The 23,343-nt window shown below is 38.2% G+C and overlaps 1 protein-coding gene across 1 annotated transcript in view; it reads left to right on the forward strand.

Annotated features, from left to right (window-relative positions):
* The first annotated feature begins 7,988 nt into the window (after positions 1-7,988).
* LOC135464703 (serine/threonine-protein kinase ULK4-like) overlaps positions 7,989-23,343 on the forward strand; it is a 50,605-nt gene continuing 35,250 nt past the window's right edge. Inside the window, 8 exon segments of the mRNA XM_064742206.1 lie at positions 7,989-8,193; positions 10,733-10,943; positions 12,524-12,623; positions 14,408-14,547; positions 16,559-16,715; positions 18,640-18,744; positions 20,130-20,213; positions 21,383-21,461. Coding sequence (XP_064598276.1) covers positions 10,806-10,943; positions 12,524-12,623; positions 14,408-14,547; positions 16,559-16,715; positions 18,640-18,744; positions 20,130-20,213; positions 21,383-21,461 — 803 coding nt within the window. The 5' untranslated portion in view covers positions 7,989-8,193; positions 10,733-10,805.

Raw genomic sequence — 23,343 nt, forward strand, 5'->3', positions numbered from 1 at the left:
ACGACCATCCGCAAGCTGCTGTCAGACCTTTCCACGTACGGCCGGAGAGGAAGCCAGCACGAGCTGGATTTGAACTCACAGCGATACAAAAAGGAGAATGGTAAAATATGGAACAGCAGCTGATACAAACGTGTGAAATATATATATATATATATATATATATATATATATATATATATATATATATATATATATATATATATATATATATATAAGAGTATATATATATATATATATATATATATATATATATATATATATATATATATATATATATATATATATATATATATATATACTCTTGTGCTGAAAAACTGAAAAAAGAAATAGCCTTACGCGTGTGTCAGTAGTTGTCACTCACACCTACAGTCAGTTAAACACTGGGACCGATTGCCCGCCTTGCCATGCCAGGTCCTGGGCCATATTTATTTCAAATTTTGATAATTCATTTTCTTATCTTTCCTATTATAGGCCACTATAATTTTTAATATTGTACATACGTGAGTTGATCTATTTACGTTGTCACTGGAGGAGGGACATTTCTTGATTAATTATGGTTATCGGTCTTGATTATAAATTAATATGGAAATGAATTATGAATATTGAAGCTCCTTAACATACACCGGTCGTTTTCTCTTTCTGTTTTTGAGACACTGGCTTTGTTAAATACGTTGTCATCTTCATTATTTTTCAACATAATGCTTTGAAATTTGGCACGCACTAAACATTTTTGATGTCTTTACTAGTTTTAAAGATGTTAGGAAAGGTTTTAGTAGTACCTATGCACTTGGAAATTAAAATTTTGAATTTTATAATTTTGAAAAATAATTCTTGTTTGCTTTGAGGCCTTATATCGTGTTTTCTATGTATATATAGTGGCAGACTTTATGTTCGCTTTAAACAGCAGTTTATCACAAAGATTGTAATAAGTTATTTCCCCAGCCTTGGGCAGCCAGCTTGTTTATTTCCCCACCCTCACAGTTTTTTGAGATTGTGGTGAAATTTAGCGGTCGTGTGACTTGCCAGAATTAGGCAACAATAAACTGTTGGTCACTGTATGTTTATTCGATTACTCAGCTCATTTGTAACCAAAATCGCGGTTTGGTCACTGCGACAGGAATTATCCATACCATATCACACCTACCAATGGACAATTAAAACAAATGAAGAATGGTCAAAAATGTAGATCGTGAATTTCCTGAAACAACTTTCACTGGAATTCGCTTAATCGAGGACCCCCAAGAGAAAAGTGACGTTTTCTGTGTGAATGAAGTGATGAATCATATCAAATAAGTGGTTTTATAGAAATAAAACACACATATGCATCTAATGGAAATGACAGCATTAACACGGATGGAGATTTTTACATTTCCTCAACGACCAGTAAAGAAGAAATTTTGTTCGATATTTAGTACATTGTCTGCCTCATAACATTTTAATTGCATTCTTTAAATGTATACTTAGTTGATCAATTTACTTCACATCTGGATTATTTAATTCCATATCACTTAGAATCGTTCACGCATTACGATTACGCAATTATGACAGCCAATGATTCGTATCATGAAGCGAGCATGTTTTCGAATTTTCCCACGTTCATATATAGTACAGTAGTGTGTTCCCAAACATGTGAACTGCATGCATTTATCTTGCTACCAAAGTTAATCTCCACATAAATGCGGAGAATAAGTTTGGTAGCAAGATATATGATACATGACAACGACAGGATGTTGAAGTACCCACGATTAACTCTGCCCAGATGACGTACCCGAAAAAAATCATGCTAGGACATTCTTACTGCCTACAACAAGCTAATTAACGTCTCAATCATTCATGTATGTCAAATGCTATATACGTTTCCTTCGTCATTAACTTAATGCTTATTATAAATATAAAGATTTCAATTAAGATATTGTTATAATTGTACTGATGTGTCCTGTTTGAGCTATGCAATCATCAGTCAAGCATGTTGATGGGATAATCCTTACGAGATATTAATTTCACTCACAATATATTCTGGTTGTGGGTAATTTATAGCGCATTGTACAACAGCTTTAAAATCTATTGAAAGACTTAACATACCTGTAAGAACGCCACTGTATGGCTGGTAACGCCTAGGCAGTATGTATTACAGTATAAGCATTACATGTTAGATACAACCCTCAAGTTCATAAGTTTAAATATTAACTGTAAAGATATCAAATATAACTCAGAATGATTTGTCCATGGGAAATTCTGTGTCCACTCGTAAATAAATCTTATGTATTATATCACTTTTTAACGGCGGCGAATTAGCGATGGGTACATATTGCTTATCGTATTACAGTGGTTGTGTCAAGTATTGACGTGAATCAGCCATTGTATGGATTGTGACCAGGTAAACATGTGTATATATTTACAAACTGCAACACTTCAGTGCAAAGAAACACTAAAATAAAGTACATATATACACGTCTATCTTAAAGAAGACAATGGGGTACCGGCAGATTTTTCCCCTCACAAAGGGTGGCGCTTGTGTGACATAGGACTTGCAAGTCACAAGTCTTTTGTTGTGCGACGCAAAACATGTTGCGTGCTGCGGTTTCATCTGTGACGTATTTGGTCTACCCATTGTGACGTCGCGCTGTTGACGCTGCGGTGGAAGGTCCAGCGTCACTGAAATATCCCACTTCGGACTTCTGCCGGTATCCCATTTTGTCGATTTATTCTATCCTAGCTTTTCCATCAGAATGAAAAGGTTAAAGAAAAATAAAACATCGAATTCTACGATTCCTAATGTGACGTCACTCACCAACAGAAACGTCTAGCAGCCTTCAGTGGCAACAGCTGACGTGACGTCAGTGGTACGGTCAGCGTACGGTCAGAACAAGACACCGTACGTAGAACCCAGCTTTTCACTGCTTCTCTAGCTCCCGTCGGCGATGTTCGCATCATGGCAATTTTTTCTCTTTCATATTTGTATCAGAGCTGCGGGGATGAAATGTTAGGACACTGTTACTTTTAATGCATCTCAGCTGATTGCTGTTAAATAATTAACTATTTCTGGTGGCTTCAGTGATATCTTCCAGCAATAGACTTGTGATGAAGTCTTCGTTCAGTACTATGAGGCAAAGAGTTACTGTCTAACGGCCGTATTTAATTGGTTATACTTGAGATCATTTGCTATCACAACGTCTTTGCTACATGCTCTGTTGTAAATCTTATATATTTATGGCGCTGATTTTTTTCTTTTTTTTTTTTTTTGTTTGTTTTTTGGTTAGTATTCAAACTCGAATATTTCGGATAAATTAAGAAATACGTATTTACATGTAGGTTAATTGTTACGTTTCCTTGACAGAGATGCGTCATTATAGATTAAGTTAATACCGGTACATAAAGTAACATAAACCAATTAATGTCTGGAAAATAAATAAACGATACATGTATCAATAACAACGTTAACATTTTGGTTCAATTAAGTTAGCCTTATTGTGCTAATTAAGCACATTATTAAGTTGCAGGCAAGCTAATAGACCGAGTGTCATTCGGTGAAATATTAGGGTAAATTCTTTGCCCTGTACTTATCCGTGATACATATATTGAGTAAATACATTCAATGCCAACAGTTTGATAGTTCGTACATAAAGCTGCTGTGATCAGAGCAATGTAGACTGAGTGTGTGAGTGCTTGGGGTTTAAGGTCGTACTTAACAATCGTCATATGACGACGAAGAGTGCATGTATTCTGCCTGCTTGTTGCAGTACGGATTTTCACCGCTCTTTTACCTAGTGCTGCTTTACTGAGACGCCTTACCGAAGGCAAGTAAGCTGCCCCGCCTGAGCCATTATACTAATACGGGTCAACCAGTCGTTGCACTTCCCATTAATGCTGAACGCCGAGTGAGGAAGTTCAAACTTCCTCTTTTAAGGTCTTAGGCGTGACTCGACCCAGGATTGACCCTTAATCTACCGCCCCCGAAGTGGAAATGTACACAACGGAGTCCACTGGTACGATTCTCGACTGTTCCTTAGTTCCTATATGGAAGCCGATAGATATGAAAGATGATAGATATGGAAGCCGATAGATATGGAAGCTGATAGAGGACATCTTGCTACCTCGACCTTTCTAATACCTTTGCAAAGCGCGAGGCAGCAAGGTACATGTAGCGATGTGGGGAGCAGTTATAAATTTAGCGTCAGGTTGAGACATACACGTTGAAATCAATGCACTCCAATTGCCAGGCCCTGGAACTGTTATATAATAGTCCCCGCTAGGTACTTCTGCTTAGCTGGGTTGTCAAGGAAAGCCATGGAAATTGGGGTGCAAAAGTGGGACTTTTCTGGGCTTTTGTTGGAGTATATACCGATCGCTTAATTTTCCTCCCATCATTGCCCGTCTTATTAATCTTGACTACGCCATATCTCAGTACTAGTTGGGGGTAGGAATCTGAACTTTATTTATTTATTTATTTATTTATTTACTTACTTACTTATTTACTCAATTTTGCTTTACATCGCACTCAAGAATGTTTAAGTAATACGACGGCAGTCAGCGTTATGGTGGAAGGAAACCGGGCAGAGCCGGCGAAAAACCTATCACCACTGGCAAGTTGCTGAAGGTCCTTACCATGTACGACCGCACTGAGTAAGCCGGTCAGCGCTGGACATGAACTCACGGCGACCGCATTGAAAGGAAGCTCTTGGATCAGCTAGCATGTTAACCTCAGCTGCAGGAATTTGACACGTTGTTTATGTATTTCGCTCTTACACAGTCATATTATTTTATCGTAATGGTGCAATCGTTTTGTGCTATGCAGTATTCTGGTATGTGTATGACCTCAGGCAGTACAGTGCAATTTAAATCTGACACCTTTGTCAGTTTGAACAATATACATTGGTTTATCTTCGTGTGTATACTCTTCCTTATGTGCTCATGATCATAAAACCTTGTCTAGGCCGAACCAAAGTAATAACTGGCGTATGGTCAAATCTTACATGTGATTGAGAGCAATGTGACGTGTTTGAGATGTCACCTCCACGCTGTTCTTGTTGTTGTGTGTCGTTGGAAATCTGTTAGCCCGAAAACAATGAGGTAGAGACCGGACTATAAATACTTAAAATAAAAAACAAAAATAGGCCAAATTATATATATATATATATATGTAGCTGTATTGGTAAAGAATCACACTTAAAGTTTAAAAAACATCAGATTTTATTTTTGTGATTTAGGATAACCGAGATATCGCTGTACTTCACATTTTTTCCATCCATATAACGACGAGGAGTCATTTGGTGTGTGGACATGTTCTGTGCCTTCATATGGCAGTGCGAGTCCATGCCGCCAAAGTGACACTTAGAAAGTCACATTATACTGATACCGAGACAACCAGTCCTGTTTCTTTGCTCTGACTTCTCAGTGCTGAGCGCCGAGCGAGACAGCAACACGTACCATTTTTAAAGTCTTTGGTATGATCCCGGGGTCTCCCGAATTCGAGACGGACGCTGTAACCATTAGGCCACCGAAGTGGTCAGGCCAAGGTGGTAGGTTACAGTCAAATAACGACAGGTCCCCAACAATCATGCACAGTGGGAGATTCACTAAGCTCCTGGCTGTCTTCGCAGGATGCCTAGGTAGAGAGGCAGAGAGACAGAGAGGTAGTGGGGTATCGAGACAGTGATATAGCAAGGTAAGGAAGTAACGAGGTAGGTGAGCGAGGTAGCCAGGTAGCGAGGTGAGCAATCCCACTACCTTGCTTCCTGGCTTCGCCACCTTCCAGGCTCGCTTCGCTCCCTAGCTATCTCCCTTCGCTGCCTCGCTACTTCGCTTCGCTGCCTCGCTACCTCGTCCCGTATGAGAAAGGCCGAGGTGGAGAGATGTCCTCATCGGTTTTCATCCACGCATTAGCCTGACACTATAGTGATAAATAACTGTTTCCTACCTTGCTCTCTCTACCTCGGCACCTCGCCATCTCGCTCTTTGCAATGGTCGAGGTAATGAGGTAGCGAGCGGTACTGCCATATATATGTGTCAAAACCCAGCCTAGCTGGCCTTCTCTCATCAGCTGTCCCACTCTCCACAACCGTGACAAGAAGTTGCCAGAGTAATACGGTATAAGCTCAACCATGGAAAGAGGTTTCACATTACATGGTCCAGAGATTGGATCTTCGAGCAGTGTTTGATCACAGATCACTATATACTTTCCCGAGGATAATTATCAGCCACAGTCTACATTATCGAACATGCCATGAAATCAGACCGATCATAATCAATCGATAACTTACATAGTTTAAACATATCCCTTGACTTTCTCTTTTGGAAATGTTTTATTAGGTTTTGTTTATTATTTCAATGTTCATGCTTTGTTTGCAGCTCGTTGACTTCAAATGTAATATCAGATAATTTCACAGATATGCTTCTCGCAGTTAATGTAACTACATAATATGGGAAGCACTTAAAATGTGTGTTCACGTGGACTCACTCACACATATGTAGTTCAAAACACAATACTTGAATAAACAACTCTCATAAAGCAATGTCACCAATATGTTTTTTTTATCATTTCATGGATTTTTTCTTTACCTAATACAAATGAAAAAGAATTAAATCTTTGAGTCTGGGGCAAGCACCCAGCTGTGAAATTTCTTTTTGGTTCAATTCATTCAGCTTAATTTGCAGAAGCCCTGGCGATGAAAGCAGTTAACAAGTGCTTAGAATGCAATACTAACTGCAGTTTTCCAGTGATTTCACCAGCAAGAGCTTGTGGAGATTTACCTTTGCAATTTATTTTGACCTGATGAATGTTAGCATTGTTTTACCGGTTATTCCTATAGGCTTATCTCATCGACCTGGCTCTAAGATCGTCGGCCGTGTTCCCAGCTTTGCTGTCACACTGCGTTAACTGAATATGATAACAGTGACGTAATATGGTTTGTGCTATTCACCAATAGCTAAGTCAGGTGAAATCAGAATTACTGCAGAATAAGAGAAAACGTGTTTGTAGAGTACAGCTTTGATATATTCAGTACAGAGCTGTATTTCTGATAGCTGAGCTGAGGAAAATGAAACAGGTCTCAAATACAACATTGACCTGACGCTGCATATGCCGTTGTTGTGCGCCAATCGTAAGAATTAAACCACGTCGGCGTGTACATCGTTCCGTGGTGTGAAAGTACCTGAAGCCGCTGTGCTATACCGTACCGATATTGGGCCGACCCTGACGCACTGTATACATGCTGTATGAGACTATGTTATGTAATTTCCAGGATGCAGTATGTACACAAAACTTTAATTAAGCAAACGCTTGCTTCTTATTTTTCTTGCATTTGTTTCATTCTTATAGGTAGAAGAAATCGGAGTTCGCGGGTTAAGCCACCGCAAATTAGTGACGAATTTGTCTACGCTTAAAGGCTTTCACAAAAAAATGATCTGGTGTAGTAAAAAGAATTTAATTAAATGACAAGAAACTGACGCTGTGATTGGGAGGGTTTTTTTTTTTTTTTACCACCACGACGTCAACCACAGATGCGAAGCGCCGCGCGCGAATACGATAGCTGCACATGTTAAAAGAAGACGTGGTAACATCTGTGAGTAGAACTTAAAAAGCGAGATATTATGGTATTACCTCTTGCACAGGCCTATAGGTAAAAATGGCTCAGAAGACCACGACACCTTAATTAGCTCACAGCCGATTTTTTGGCTAGTTAGATGTTGAAGTTTTCTGTTTTCTGTTTTTTTTTTTTTTCATCTGTAGGCGTATCTATATGTAGTTACTGTCCTGTTTGAATACTGTTGTAGGCCTACCTGATGGTGTTGGAATTTTCATGATGCGTGTCTCGTATCCATTAAATAATGCGAGTGAAATACTAAAATCTTACGTCTGAAACATTTTGAATAATTGCAAATTTAAGAGAAATGTCTTTTATGTTTTTCTGTCTCACCTATTGTAGCACATGTACGTAGAGCCACCAAAGGGAGATCATCGAGTACGTGTTGTCAGGCAGCAAATGGCGTCGCGTTGCGACATGTTGAGAGCAAGTTTGCAAATATCTATGACTATGACTGAAAAGGCGCCGTTTTAAAAATTTGACAGCATGGCTCTCCATGTACCGCTGCCTTAGCGAATCAGTATTTATATGAATGAAAGCAACGTGCGAAGCCTTTTATGCACTCAGTTGGTCTGAATCAGTGATTCCCGATAGTACAACAACAACAACGGTACACTGTAGGTTGATTCTTGTCTAGTGGATAGACTTTTCCTGGATTTTTTGTTGAAGTTTAATCGAAAAATTTTGATTGATGCTGAGAAAGAAGTGGTGGAAGTACCATGCGAGTAGATGACACTTATGAATTAAGGGGCAGATACTGGTATCAACAAATGTGTTTTCAACCATGCAGCATACCTTGGCTTATAGGCTACTAAACATGGCCCAACTAAATAATCGTTATCAAATAGTGAATATATACAGCATATATAAAACCAGCAGATATTAAGATTAATGTGATTATGTTCAGAGACAGTGGCAGGAACTAAAACATGTCTCTTTGTATTCAGTTTCTCATATACATATGCACGTTATATATAAACTGTAATGTAAACAACATTCATTGTTAAAGTAGGGAATTTAAAAAACACAAAAAAAACAACAATATTCCATACTATTAACAACTAAAGAAATTATAATGAACATAAACTGTAAACTTTGGATGATTAATTTGATGCTTTTCAGAAATTTCGGAAAATGTGGCTAAGGTCCCCAGAAGGATGAACTATGCTTGTGTTGTGTCAAAATCTGCATCATTAAGTTCTTTTCCATGTCATTGTCTTGCATGATAATACTATATAATTAGAAAGGCTTTAATTAGCATGTAGTGTTGATATGATCTGTATGCTTTATATGTTATGAGGAGTATTTGGATGATTTGTTTGTGCTGTGTAAATTAGAGACAAAGATACAGTCAAATACAGATATGCACATTTTCTGACGAATGCCACATCAGGATACCCTTAAACTGACACATAGTGATACATATATATTGCCTTTGTAGCCTGCACACAATATAGTGTCGTGTCTGGTGTCTTTGGCGCAATATTTCAGTGGTGGTAGTGCTTTGGTGGCATGGACTTGTCCTACTACAAGGAGACACACAATATGTACACACACGTAAATCTTCGTCGTCATATGATTAAAAAAAAAAAAAAAAAAGGATGTAAAACTCCAAGCATACATACGTGTACATACTACAGGCCTACATGCACAAGCATTAAAGTTAAACACTACCCCTATTGTAATAACATTTAGGACAGATATTAGTAGTGCTGAAAGCAAAGCATAACATTTCTTTCCCAGTGTTTTTGGAAAAAGTAAAGATATGTATCTATGTTTATCATTAGACTGTCTAACCATGTGAAAACAAAAAAAACAAAAAAATAGAAGCTAAATATTCCTGCTGCAATTACATGTACATGAATATTGGCTTAAAAAAAGGCAGACCAGGTGTCCTAAAAATAGAAGAATTACTGTGATCAAATAAATAGGCTACCTATATATGTAACATTCACCGTGTTTAGAATTATTAGACATGTGCAGGGAGGTAGAATATTCTTCTTCCATGAACATATTGGTTTAAGGTTAAGGGGTATAATTACAAAAGAAGCACTGGTGAAGGATTTCAAATTATAGTATAGGTAAAAGTCTTAAATAGATGATAAAATCACATTATGCAGAAATCAAGTTATTTTTTAATGATTAAAATTTTGGAATGCATATTGAGACAGTATGCCAAAGTATTTATATATTTGACTGATGACTGTCTGTGCACCTGGTCAAGATTTCATAACTTAAGTACTTTGATTAAGGGTTTAACACTGCCTTAGGGGTGTTTGTTGTGTAACCCGATACCGCTGATCCTTGTTTCGAGTCATATGCGCATTCTCGGGATTTGACAAAGCACGACACATGGTTCAGCGGTATCGGGTTACACAACAAACACCAAGACGAAGGTGTTGAAGTTTATTCTACCTCTAAAGTTGAAGAAAAGATGGGAAAAACGGCACATTTCATGCTGCCATTCAGTTTTACTGCCTCCACAGTTGTCATGCATTTTAGACCAATCAGCAGCAAGTATTTTTTTGTTGCGTGACTTAGAAATGTACAAGTTTACTGTACATGTATTATGACATCATACCACTGCGCTCAGATTCAAATGTTTCCTTTTCAGCGTTATGGTGCCTGATATAAAAAATGTAAAAACAAAAGCGATAGCTGTAAACTGTACAAAATAAAAATTATATCTCTTAAGGAAATTCCAATAGTTCACCTTTATATAAATCAGGAAGCAAATGTAACAAGTGAACAAACTCAAATTCTGTTATTTGTAGACATAAAATGCAAGAAATGGTATTTCTCAGGGAGGTAAACTTACTAGCCGGTGGGTTACTTGATACACTCAATGTAGTTTGAAACATCATCTCTATTTAACATTTTTTTTTGCAAGTAACAGCGCAGTAGAATATCTGTCCCATTAACTATGAGCCTACATGTATACTATGTGTGAATTCACAGACAAAGAAGCAATGGTATTTTACAGGGTTTTAAATGAAAAATTGTCATAGAACCCTACAATACTTAATGTACATGTAGGAATGGTACCTTTAGCATAACTAATACATTGGTTGCTAATATGTATATTGTATTAATATCAGTCAATTTGTCTGTTTATTATATATATATTTTTTTGGCTTTGTTTTCTTCAGGTAAGAACTGGTTTGTCAGCTTCACAGATTGTACAGTGACAACATATTGTAACACCAGCAAATCAATACAAACATGGAGAATTTTGTACTGTATGAAGAACTTGGAAGGGGAGACCACTCAATTGTTTATAAGGGTAGAAGAAAAGGCACAATTAACTTTGTTGCCATACACTGTGTGGAGAAGTGCATGAGGCCTGAAGTGACAAATACTGTGAGTTAATTGATTTTGGTTAGGATATACGTAGAAACTGATGCAAATACAAGTATATATGGTATGTACAGAAAAGCTATTACTGTAAATCTTCAACCTTTTCAATCACTAAGGCACCTTTTTAAATGGAGTTTAAATGCATGCAATTGTTATGAAAGTGACACTAAAATGATTTGTTTGTGTCACAGGCTTCATAAACATGTGCAGATTATTTCTCTACATCCCATAGTTCTCTCAAAATGTTTAAAAGTACTGGTTGCAGAGAGGGTTGAAAAGGTTGGAGAATTAGGGTATATTGTATGAGGGAGCAGTCCATGATGGAGTAGGTCATGCCTTTTAATGGCCAGGTCACTGTCACATGATGTGTTGGTTCAGACTTTTGTCAGGAAAATTTGTCAGTAACTTGTCAAGGTGGGTTGTTTACCCTATGGTTGAGGACCACCAACACTCTGATACATGTACATGTGGACATATGTTTGTTCTATTGCCCCTCTTGACCCAGGAGTCTCTCACCAATGCAGTTGCTGTGAGTTCAAGTCCAGCTCATGCTGGCCGTACGGGGGAATGTCTTCCAGCAACCTTCAGATGGTTGTGGGTTTCCACCAAACATAATGCTGGCCGACGTCGTCCAAGTGAATTGTTCTTGAGTACAGCGTAAAACACCAATCAAATAAATAAATAAATAAACAAATAAATAAATACATAAATAAATAAATATTGCCCCTCTTAATGATATCCTGTTTTGTGTACATCTTGTGGTTATTCCCTCTTAAAGATTCCTGTTACTCTTATTTGCACATGTTGTCTTTATTCCCCCTGAATGCTTTCTGTTCCTTTTTTGTGTACATATTGTGTTTATTCCTCCTTAATGATTTCTGTTTCTGTTTTGTGTACGGTACCTTTTGTGTTTAATTCCTCTTAATGATTTCTGTTCTTGTCTTGTGTGGTTATTCCCTCGTAATGATTTCTGTTCTTGTCTTGTATGGTTATTCCCTATTAATGATTTCTGTTCTTGTCTTGTGTAGTTATTCCCTCTTAATGATTTCTGTTCTTGTCTTGTGTGGTTATTCCCCCTTAATGATTTGTTCTTGTCTTGTGTGGTTATTCCCCCTTAATGATTTCTGTTCTTGTCTTGTTTAGGTCTTGTGTAGTTATTCCCTCTTAATGATTTCTGTTCCTTTTTTGTGTACATCGTGTGTGGTTATTCCCCCTTAATGATTGCCGTTGCTGTTTTGTGTGGTTATTCCCCCTTAATGATTTCTGTTCTTGTCTTGTGTGGTTATCCTCTCTTAATGATTGCCGTTGCTGTTTTGTGTGGTTATTCCCCCTTAATGATTTCTGTTCTTGTCTTGTGTGGTTATTCCCCCTTAATGATTTCTGTTCTTGTCTTGTTTAGGTCTTGTGTAGTTATTCCCTCTTAATGATTTCTGTTCTTGTCTTGTGTACATCGTGTGTGGTTATTCCCCCTTAATGATTGCCGTTGCTGTTTTGTGTGGTTATTCCCCCTTAATGATTTCTGTTCTTGTCTTGTGTGGTTATCCTCTCTTAATGATTGCCGTTGCTGTTTTGTATACCTGTAGGTGAGAATGACCCATGGAATCACCCATACTAATGTGGTTCAGTTTCATGAATGGTATGAAACCAGCAACCACCTGTGGCTGGTTGTGGAGCTTTGTACAGGTAATCCCTCTCTCTAGGTAAAGAGCTGCTCCACCTTTTGTGGAAATATGTAAAAAGCTGGGTTAAATTGTTAAAAATGCTTTCCACATTTAGATCAGTTGTGAAATGTATTAAAATCCAATATTTTAAGGTTTAGACGATGAAATAGAAACAGAAGTTTTTTTGTTGTTTTCCACTATTGCCTACCTTGATGTTATTCAAAAACACATGGCATCACCCATTGCGAAGCCATATGTTTAGCCACAGTTGATACTGTACTTACAAACATTCTTGATGTCATTCTAGTATGCCCTAATTCCTCTAATGTTTTGGACACTTGGTGTGGGTTTTTTTTTTCGCCCATTCACATGTAATTCTTATTGTAGCAGGAATATTAAATTTCTTTTTTGTCACATGGTAGGTACATCTATAAACAACATATTTATATCTTTACTTTTCCAAAAAACCTTTGAGAGAAATGTAGTTCTTTGCACTGCTAATATCTGTCCTAAAAATTATAAGAATTGGGCTAATTGCCTTACTTGAAGTTATATTTGCTTGGTATGATACTTCGGTGGAAGCAGCACTTTGGCAGCATGGACTCAAGAAAAGATCAAAGAATCAAGAAAAAAAGTATACATGTATGTAAACAAAACTAAGTAATGATTGGCAAATGGTTTAGTATGACATAAAACCTCAAGGTTACCACGCAAGGTGACCACTTGCCAATTTTATGTTTGTTTGCATACAGGTGGAAGTCTGTAGTCTGTTATCAGCCAGGATACCCACTTGCCTGTGTTATGTTTCCTTGTGTACAGGTGGAAGTGTGAAGTCTGTTATCAGCCCGGATACCCACTTGCCTACATGTATGTTATGTTTCCTTGTGTACAGGTGGAAGTGTGAAGTCTGTTAGCACCCAGGATAACCACTTACCTGAGTTAGGGTTGTGTACAGGTGGAAGTCTGGAGTCTGTTAGCACCCAGCATAACCACTTGCCTTTGTTATGTTTGCTTGTGTACAGGCAGAAGTCTGGATACCCACTTGCCTACATGTGTGTTATGTTTGCTTGTGTACAGGTGGAAGTGTGAAGTCTGTTAGCACCCAGGATAACCACTTACCTGAGTTAGGGCTGTGTACAGGTGGAAGTCTGGAGTCTGTTAGCACCCAGCATAACCACTTGCCTTTGTTATGTTTGCTTGTGTACAGGCAGAAGTCTGGAGTCTGTTAGCACCCAGGATACCCACTTGCCTATGTTGTGTTTGTTTGTGTACAGGTGGAAGTCTGTAGTCTGTTATCAGCCAGGATACCCACTTGCCAATGTTACGTTTGCTTGTGTACAGGTGGAAGTGTGAAGTCTGTTAGCACCCAGGATAACCACTTGCCTTTGTTATGTTTGCTTATGTACAGATGGAAGTCTGGAGTCTTTTGTCAGCGAGGATACCCACTTGTCTATGTTATATTTGCTTGTGTACAGGTGGAAGTCTGTAGTCTGTTATCAGCCAGGAATATCACTTGCCTATGATATTTTTGCTTGTGTACAGGTGATGTCTGGAGTCTTGTTAGCACCCAGGATAACCACTTGCCTATGTTGTGTTTGCTTGTCTACAGGCAGAAGTCTGGAGTCTTTCATCAGCCAGGATGACCACTTACATGCGATATGTTTGTTTGTGTACAGGTGGAAGTCTGGAGTCCATTATCACCCAGGATAACCATTTACCTGAGTTAGGGTTGTGTACAGGTGGAAGTCTGGAGTCTTTCATCAGCCAGGATGACCACTTACCTGTGATATGTTTGTTTGTGTACAGGTGGAAGTCTGGAGTCCATTATCACCCAGGATAACCATTTACCTGAGAGTTCTGTGAGGGAGTTTGGTGTGGATTTAGTCACCGGCCTTCATTATATACACACTCTGGACATCCTCTTCTGTGACCTCAGGCCATCCAAGGTAAAGAAATGAGACCAGTGCAGACCAGTTTTGTTTATCTTATTGTCTCCTTACACCAAAAGATATAATATATGAACAAAGTAATTTTGCATCAACATCGAACCCCAATCAAAGAGTCAGACAAATTAAGTTATGCTGGAAAAAACATGGGAGTATTGTGTTACTGCTTGCCTGAAGACTGGCCTATCTCGTTGGATGTTGCTAGCTACATGTACACATTATTCTGATATTGTGGAGCATTCTGGTTTTGGTCCTCATTACAATATGAAGGAGAGGCAGCTCAACCCACAACCTGTCTTCTGTGGTGGTTCTGTCTCTGTCCCTGTATCAGCGTGTCCACACAGCAAATTTGTCTTTTTCAATTAAGTTGCTCTGTTGTGATCATCTGGAAAAAATTCCAGATGTTTAAGTTAATTGTTGCAAAGGACAGTCAGACAGGAATTAAATGTACATTGTCGTAATTAACATCACTCAGATTTGTTGAGTCCACTTCTTTGGTGATGTACATTGTGTAGTTATGCCCTCCTAAAACTTTCGGAACTTGCATTGTTAAATCAAAATTTGACCAGAAATTTGACGAATACTGTCTAGAAAAATGCAAATGGCACAACGTATATGTATACATGAAACAGTAAAACAAGTCTTCTCATCTGGAGCACTCTTTCTTTTTTCTCCTCTGTCAGTGTCTGTATAACTGCATGGCTGTAGCGTGCTTGTATTGACATAGTTTGCATAGAATGAGCATGTAGACACGGCTGTATGTTGTTGGGTTTCTGCGAGCTTATGTAAATAAGTATTATTTTATTCAGTTCTTGGGCAACACACAATAAAATATGTTCGCGGGAATTAATTTTCACGTATTTAAGAGAATACTGAAGAACAGATCTTAAATTCTCACAATTTTCCAAGATATGATATGGCAGAAATTATTCAAGCATGTCAAACAGGTCTCATCATGAGTGGCTTTATTCCTCCTTTGTTTCCTGCGGTGTCGCAAATCGTCATGATCTGCATCACAGATTAAAACCATGGGGGATGTGTTGTGAGAAGATTACTTTCACACCTACCATGAGCAGTACTCAAACAGGTGTCACTTCTTTTCGAATCATTGATGAGTACTTTTAAACTCCTGGCAAAGTGACCTTTTGAGCGGTTCAACGCAAAACATATGAATTCACCATTATCGGTGCTGGTCACTCTTTCTTTATCAAGCAGCACAGAAAGTTTTGCATTGTTTTCAGTTTTATCGTCCTCTGCAGCAGGTCAGAAACTGCAAACATTGCCGTAGCTGTCGAACGGCCATTGTGTACACACTTCACAGTTTGTTAAAAGCTCATTCATTGGACCACAGGAGAGACTCAGCCAGTGGGATAGCATGTATCAGAGCGACATTCATTTGAAGCCAGCATGTGCTGGTATCTACTTTTTTTCACTTTACGGACAAAGGGAAGATTGATCAACCTAAAGACGAATGAACTCCCACTTTGATTTATTCCCACCAAGCCTTAGCACCAGAGTTTGTATATATTTAAACCATAGTTTCCCTTCCCTGCTGTTAAAAAATTTACCTGGCCCGTCAGGCTTTCCTAGCACAACTCCCGTCAGCCTGGCAAAGATTTCACTTCATTATTACTACTACCTGTAGTATATGATTCAATATTGGATATTTTTTTCGCTGGAATTAATTTTTACTGTTAATTATTGCTCGCAACATCCACGAAAAATTAGTACTTCACAGAGAGCAGTTGTTGAAGCTGGAATGCATCTTTGGGCAGCTCTTAACTCTCATTTGAAATGAGGTTGTCTTCCACAAATATGGTGTGCTTTTCTGCATCACATATGGGAAAGTTCTTCAGTGACTTCCCAGAGGTCAGTGGTTTATGCCCAACACTCTGATTTCCTCCTCTCATAAAGCTAACAGCCATCGTGTACATTGTAAGTGAAAATTTATGTAATGATGTTAATAAACAATCAAGTAAATAAGTAAATTATTGTTTTCTTCTTGTACTAGATCCTGCTGGATGGTCCTGGAGTGCTGAAGTATGCTGACTTTGGTCTGTCAAAAGTGGACGGCGAGGACTTGGTGGAATTGTTTGAGAAGTTTGCCGAGGCAGGTGAGGCAGGGGCAGGGGACATAGACACAGAGGAGCTGCGGAAGAAGTCAATAGGTAACAAGCATATTCTGTTGAGAGGGCTTTTAATTTCATGGATGTGGAGCAAAAGTGCAGTAAGACCAAAACTTCTTCGTATAGTAGCTCAGTGTGTTGAATGGTATATTAATGTATCATTTGGACTGTAATGTCATAATGTCTTATAATTTGATATAACTATGATGCTCTAGGAAACAAATTTTACGGTTTACTGTCTGGCTATTTGATTGGATGATAATCAGAAACAACCAAACTTCTTGAGCGAGGCAATGAGATGTGTGAAGCTCACTGTTATTTGCAGTGGAACTTTAGAATCAAATGACAGTGCCAAAACAGTATCAGATTTTTTAATTTGTTTTTTGGGTATGACTTTTGTGGTGAATCATTTACATATACAAAACCACAATGTTGCATTTGGCCTTAAAATTCACCCAAACCATGCACTTTTAAAATCAAGGAAAGGTCATTTTTTTCAGTGCTGAAACATTTCCCAGTGCAATGTCATCCTACCTTCTAAACAAACCTAAAAGTTGCTTTCTAAGATAAATAAAAGTTTCAAACTCAGGTAAAATGAGTACTTTACCAGGGTCAAAATACAAATTTGAATTTTGTATGTACAAAAGCATATATATACATAGCTGTGCATAAACTGTGGGTAGTGTCTGTGTGAAGTCTAAGTTTAGCTGTCGCCCGTTTGTAATGTCAGTGGATAATAGCATATAGGCTACGTGTACGAAAAGAACAATTCGTTTCATGTATGTGTATTGTATCATGTAGATATAGTCATGTATGTATCTGTATTTATATCATTTAAATTCCCCAAATTTACGGTTGTAAGGTGCTGTCAAGTTGGCCAAATTTTTGTGTTTACGCTCCAATAAAGGGCAAAAAGTGAAGCCACACCCTCGTAGGATTTCTCTGTCTTAGAGTAGAACTGAAAGACACTGAAGACACGTCATGTCAAATGACAAACAGAACACGTTAAATATATCTGCTTTCGTCTGTGTTATCTTCACAGTCATAAACAGGAGCATCAGTACAAACCCTGTGGATAGTCTAGGATGAATTAAGACTGTTTAAACAGTAGTGCCTACCTCAGTATATGAGCTTGATCACAAACACGCACGGAAGTGCTGGGTCAGTGAGTGCATAGGCATAGCCGAGTGCCTGTGCTCATCAAAACAAGCCAGTTTGATCAAAATTACTTTCCCACTGATATTTACTGTTGTTTCTGGATGTCTCAAACCAGTATGTTTGAAATACTAATATATCATCCATATTTCACCAGTACACGTGTTTTGCAACCAGCATGGCATAGTCACCTGTGTAGCCTATACACTCCCACATATCTTTAGCGTGCAACAACAGCAATAATAATCCGTTATGAACAACGCAAACTCCTTGTTGCCTCAAAAATGCGTCTCATGAATAAATTCAACTCCTTCTACATCTTCTGTGCCCTAAGTTCTCAGGTTCAGAATTCACCTTCTTAATGTTTTTTAGAGAAATGTTTTCACAGTTCTTTTTGATATGACCCGCAGATGTAAACTGTGCCTTGTCATTTCGCTCGCAGTGCACGTGACGTTGCTTAGAAACAGTAGAACTTTGATCTCCAATTTCATTGGCCCAAAGAATCTCATTCATAAAATGTGTATTCCGGAGCCTGCAGCGTTTCCTTCTACAAAACAATCGACTAACATCTCTCAGAGTTTGGAGTGAAAGTAAAACATTAGATAACATCCTTTTATTCCTTAAATTAACTTAAAGATTGACTGTAATATTTTTTAGGTTTATTAGGGTATTGGATACCGCTACACGGATTCATACAGTTTGCACAGTGTCTTTTTTCGTTTATATCCCCAATAAACCTAAAAAATATTACAGTCAGTCTTAAAGTAAATCCTGGAAGATTTCATCCAGTCGTATTGTTGTATGTGCTGAGCAGGTTCTCCCACCTACATGGCTCCGGAGGTAACTAAGGGGAGAGAACCCACTGTGCACAGTGATTTGTGGTCACTGGGCTGCATCTTCTACCAAATGTTCACAGGTATGGCGGGTTATGTGAACCATGATTAGATATCTTGTATTTTCCATATAAATGTATGTATTTTTAACCATTCCAAAATTGTAACCATGCGACCGCATGTATACATGTACACGACATGGTGTGATTTTAAAATTATTAACAGTTGTTCTCAAACCAATGCGGTCGCTGTGAGTTCAAGTCCTGCTCATGCTAGCTTCCTCTCCGGCCGTAAGTGGGAAGGTCTGTGAGCAACCTGCGGATGGTCGTGGGTTTCGCCCGGGCTCTGCCCAGTTTCCTCCCACCATAATGGTGGCCGCCATCGTATAAGTGAAATATTCTTGAGCACAGCGTAAAACACCAATCAAATAAATAAATAAAATTAACAGTTGTTCATGTTTGTGACTGTATTACGCAGGCGTTGATTAAACCATATCATTCAGGTATCTTTGCATTCATTCTAAGCTTTTAAGATTTTGTTATAGTTGAGTGAAGGTACTTGTATGGACTTGTATGTTAACTGTTGTGTGTATAGCTAAATCATGATTTACATCTGCCATCATATTATTTATATAAATGATTCAAGTTTAACTTGTGTCTGTGAAGTGTGTTCTTGAACAATTAAATGTAAATGAAGATAAAATGCAGAGCGTAGCATGTACACACACACACACATATATACATATATAAACAAAGATGTAGGAAGTTGAAAAAAACAAAAATGTGTGAAGTTGAGATATACGAAAATGTAGAGAGTTGAGAAATACAAAGATGTAGAAAGTTGAAAAATAAGAAAATGTAGAAAGTTGAGAAATACAAAGATGTAGAAAGTTGAGAAATATTAAGATGTAGAAAGTTGAGAAATACAAAGATGTAGAAAGTTGAGAAATATTAAGATGTAGAACTTTGGGAAATATATAAAGATGTAGTAAGTTGAGAAATACAAAAATGTAGAAAGTTGAGAAATATTAAGATGTAGGAAGTTGAGAAATACAAAGATGTAGAAAGTTGAGAAATATAAAGATGTAGACAGTTGAGAAATATAAAGATGTAGGAAGTTGAGAAAATGCAAAGATGTAGAAAGTTGTGGAGGCTTATTTGTTTTCCACAGAAAAATTCTACTTGTATACATGTAGATGTATATACTGTATTTCACCTAAAGTTCAGCATTTTTCAAGTGACACATTTTGCTTGATTCTGATTGGTTCATCCAGGTTATATGGTGACTTAAAGTGTTTTTAGTGAAGTGATTAACTTCTTATCAGAATAACTTGAGTAAAAGCATCAGAAGTACACACACTGAAAGGTCTTTATGTGTACTTGCTTCGGAGGAGAACATTTTTTACATATTAAGCTTTAGGTTTAAAAATACCGTATATGACATGTAGACTGTATTGTTTTTGTTGAAGGTCATCCGCCGTTTCTGGCAGAGTCCCTAGAGGATCTTGTGGACAAGATTCAAAATGATGATTTTCCTCCTCCGAGGATTAAAGGTAGGGTGTAAGGTACATGTTCAGCAAGGTACATGTTCAGCAAGGTACATGTTCATCAAGACACATGTTCATCAAGACATGGGTTCAGCAAGATACATGTTCAGCAAGATACATGTTCATCAAGACACATCGTCATCAAGACGTGTTCAGCAAGATACATGTTCAGCAAGACACATGTTCAGTAAGACACGTGTTCAGAAAGATACATGTTCAACAAGATACATGTTCAGCAAAATACATGTTCAGCAAGATACATGTTCAGCAAGACACATGTTCAGTAAGACACGTGTTCAGCAAGATACATGTTCAACAAGATACATGTTCAGCAAAATACATGTTCAGCAAGATACATGTTCTTCAAGACATGTGTTCAGCAAGATACATGTTCAGCAAGATACATCATCATCATGACACATCGTCATTAAGACATGTGTTCAGCAAGATACATGTTCAACAAGACACATGTTCAACAAGACACATGTACATGTATACTGTCATTCATTAAGACAGGTTGTGCCAGCAAGCAGTTGTATGTATAACAATTTCCTCCATATCTAGATCTAGAAATGTTTCAGTGTCATTGGCTGAAGTAAATACAGTAGTTGAGTGCTGATACCTTGCCAATCAGATGGTAATAGGGATAATTTAAAAGGCACATGCAGACCTGTGATGAACTTACGTAGGGCCTGTCAGCAACCTGCCAATCATTGTGGTTTTGTTCGGTCTCTCCCACTATAATGCTAGTCATTGTCATGTAAGTGAAATATACTTGAGTACAGCATAAAACGCCAATGAGGTAAATAAATACAGCAGACTTCCAAAGAGAATACAGTTGGAGGAGCGCTGGTGATGAATGAGGCCTGACCCCGTTTATTGGGATAAGTGTCAAATGTTTGGTTGACACAACTTAGGAATCAAATGCACTGAACCTTCGCTCATGTACATAGATTAGACATTGGATATTTCCTCCCATTGGCTGATTTCAGACTTTTTTATCTAAAATATGAAAAACAAAAAGCAACTGATTTCATCAGAATAGGTTATTTGCTGATGTAACTTGGAGGTTGGTTAAACTATTGTCAAACTTTCTTGAGAAGTGCCAATCGAAGACTAACAACTTTTTTTTTGCTCCTCCCTCTCCTTAACCTTTGACCTTCTATGTTGCTCAGGCACTCGCTTCTCAGCCAAACCCTCGCCTGATTTCCTCAGCTTACTTCGTGGACTGCTTCAGAAGGACCCACTCAGAAGGTGGGTACATCACAGTGTTATTATGGAACGTCCATATCACTGCAGCCCCCATGTTTTGAAAAATCTTAGTTCGGTTAAGTAGATTATTTTAGCATAACCCACAGGTCTATACTGTTTTACCTGAGCAAGAAAACGGTCGCCCGTTTTGAATTTGTGTAACCTCTGCGCGAATTGAAGGGTCATTCAGGCCAATTTTTGAGGGTTGCCGTTGGTCCGTGGATTCGGATTCCTTGAATTCTAATGAAAAGTTTTCAAGACCTTAGAAATCCCTGTTTTTTATATTGAGATATTTCCTTCAATGTACTTGATTTTTCAATGTTATATATTACGTTAAATTCTTTTAGAATTGTACTGGTAATTACATGTATATGTAATCTGCCAAAATAGCACCCATTAATCTCCACATGGTGGTTTGTACTTTAACTGAATGGTTCATGAAAGTGCTGCAGAAATATTTTCTTTGATGTTAGGAACTGTGTAAAGTGTATTGATGTGCTTCTCCCTAAAACTATTTGTGAATGTTAAAACCATGTCCCTGGGGTCAGTGTTATACTGTTAAAATGTCATTTGGATGTAAATTGAACAAACATGCTTGTAAAATAATTAAATTCAGGACTACATTGTACTTCAATATAATCATGTATGGTATTTTATTATGTGATGCTTGTTATTTATCATACCTGTCATTAGGGGAAATTGTAGATTGGTTGCTGTCACTGATCTGTCATAAGGGGAAATTGTAGATTGGTTGCTCTCACTGATCTGTGATAAGGGGAAATTGTAGATTGGTTGCTGTCACTGATCTGTCATAAGGGGAAATTGTAGATTGGTTGCTGTCACTGATCTGTCGTAAGGGGAAATTGTAGATTGGTTGCTGTCACTGATCTGTCATAAGGGAAATTGTAGATTGGTTGCTGTCACTGATCTGTCATAAGGGGAAATTGTAGATTGGTTGCTCTCACTGTCATTAGGGGGAAATTGTAGATTGGTTGCTCTCACCTGATCTGTGATAAGGGGAAATTGTAGAATTGGTTGCTCTCACTGATCTGTGATAAGGGGAAATTGTAGATTGGTTGCTGTCACTGATCTGTCATAAGGGGAAATTGTAGATTGGTTGCTGTCACTGATCTGTCATTAGGGGAAATTGTAGATTGGTTGCTGTCACTGATCTGTGATAAGGGGAAATTGTAGATTGGTTGCTGTCACTGATCTGTCATAAGGGGAAATTGTAGATTACTTGCTCCCACTGATTGGTCATAAGGGGAAATCTCCCAGGAGACTCTCACCAATGCGGTCGCTGTAAGTTCAAGTCCAGCTCACGCTGGCTTCCTCTTCGGCCGTATGTGATAAGGTCTGGGAGCAACGTGCGGATGGTCTTGGGTTTCCCTCGGGCTCTGCTCGGTTTCCACCCACCAAAATGCTGGCCGTCGTCGTATAAGTGAAATATTCTTGAGTACAGCGCAAAACGCCAATCAAATAAATAAATAAATAAATCTTTGCTCTCATCAATCACTTGATTGTGAGGCTTTAATTGGTGACAATAAGCTCACTTGTGCTCCAGTCCATTTGCATTCCAGCTCACTTGCATTCCAGATCACATGTGTTACAGCTCACTTGCATTTCGGCTCCCTTGCATTCCACCTCACTTGTGGTCCAGCTCACTTGCATTCCAGCTCATTTGCATTCCAGCTCTCTTGCTTTCCAGCTCACTTTCGTTCCAGCTCTCTTGCGTTCCAGCTCACCTGCATTCTACCAATATAAGTACATATATGGAGTTAAACAACAGTTAAGTAAGTAAATTTTTTGCATCAGGCAAAACATGTAAGTTGATGTCTACCGATCCCTGAATCAGTTAATGCATGAATCAGCTAAACCCCTAATC

Source organism: Liolophura sinensis, chromosome 4 (assembly GCF_032854445.1).
Source record: "Liolophura sinensis isolate JHLJ2023 chromosome 4, CUHK_Ljap_v2, whole genome shotgun sequence".
Lineage (NCBI taxonomy): Eukaryota > Metazoa > Mollusca > Polyplacophora > Chitonida > Chitonidae > Liolophura > Liolophura sinensis.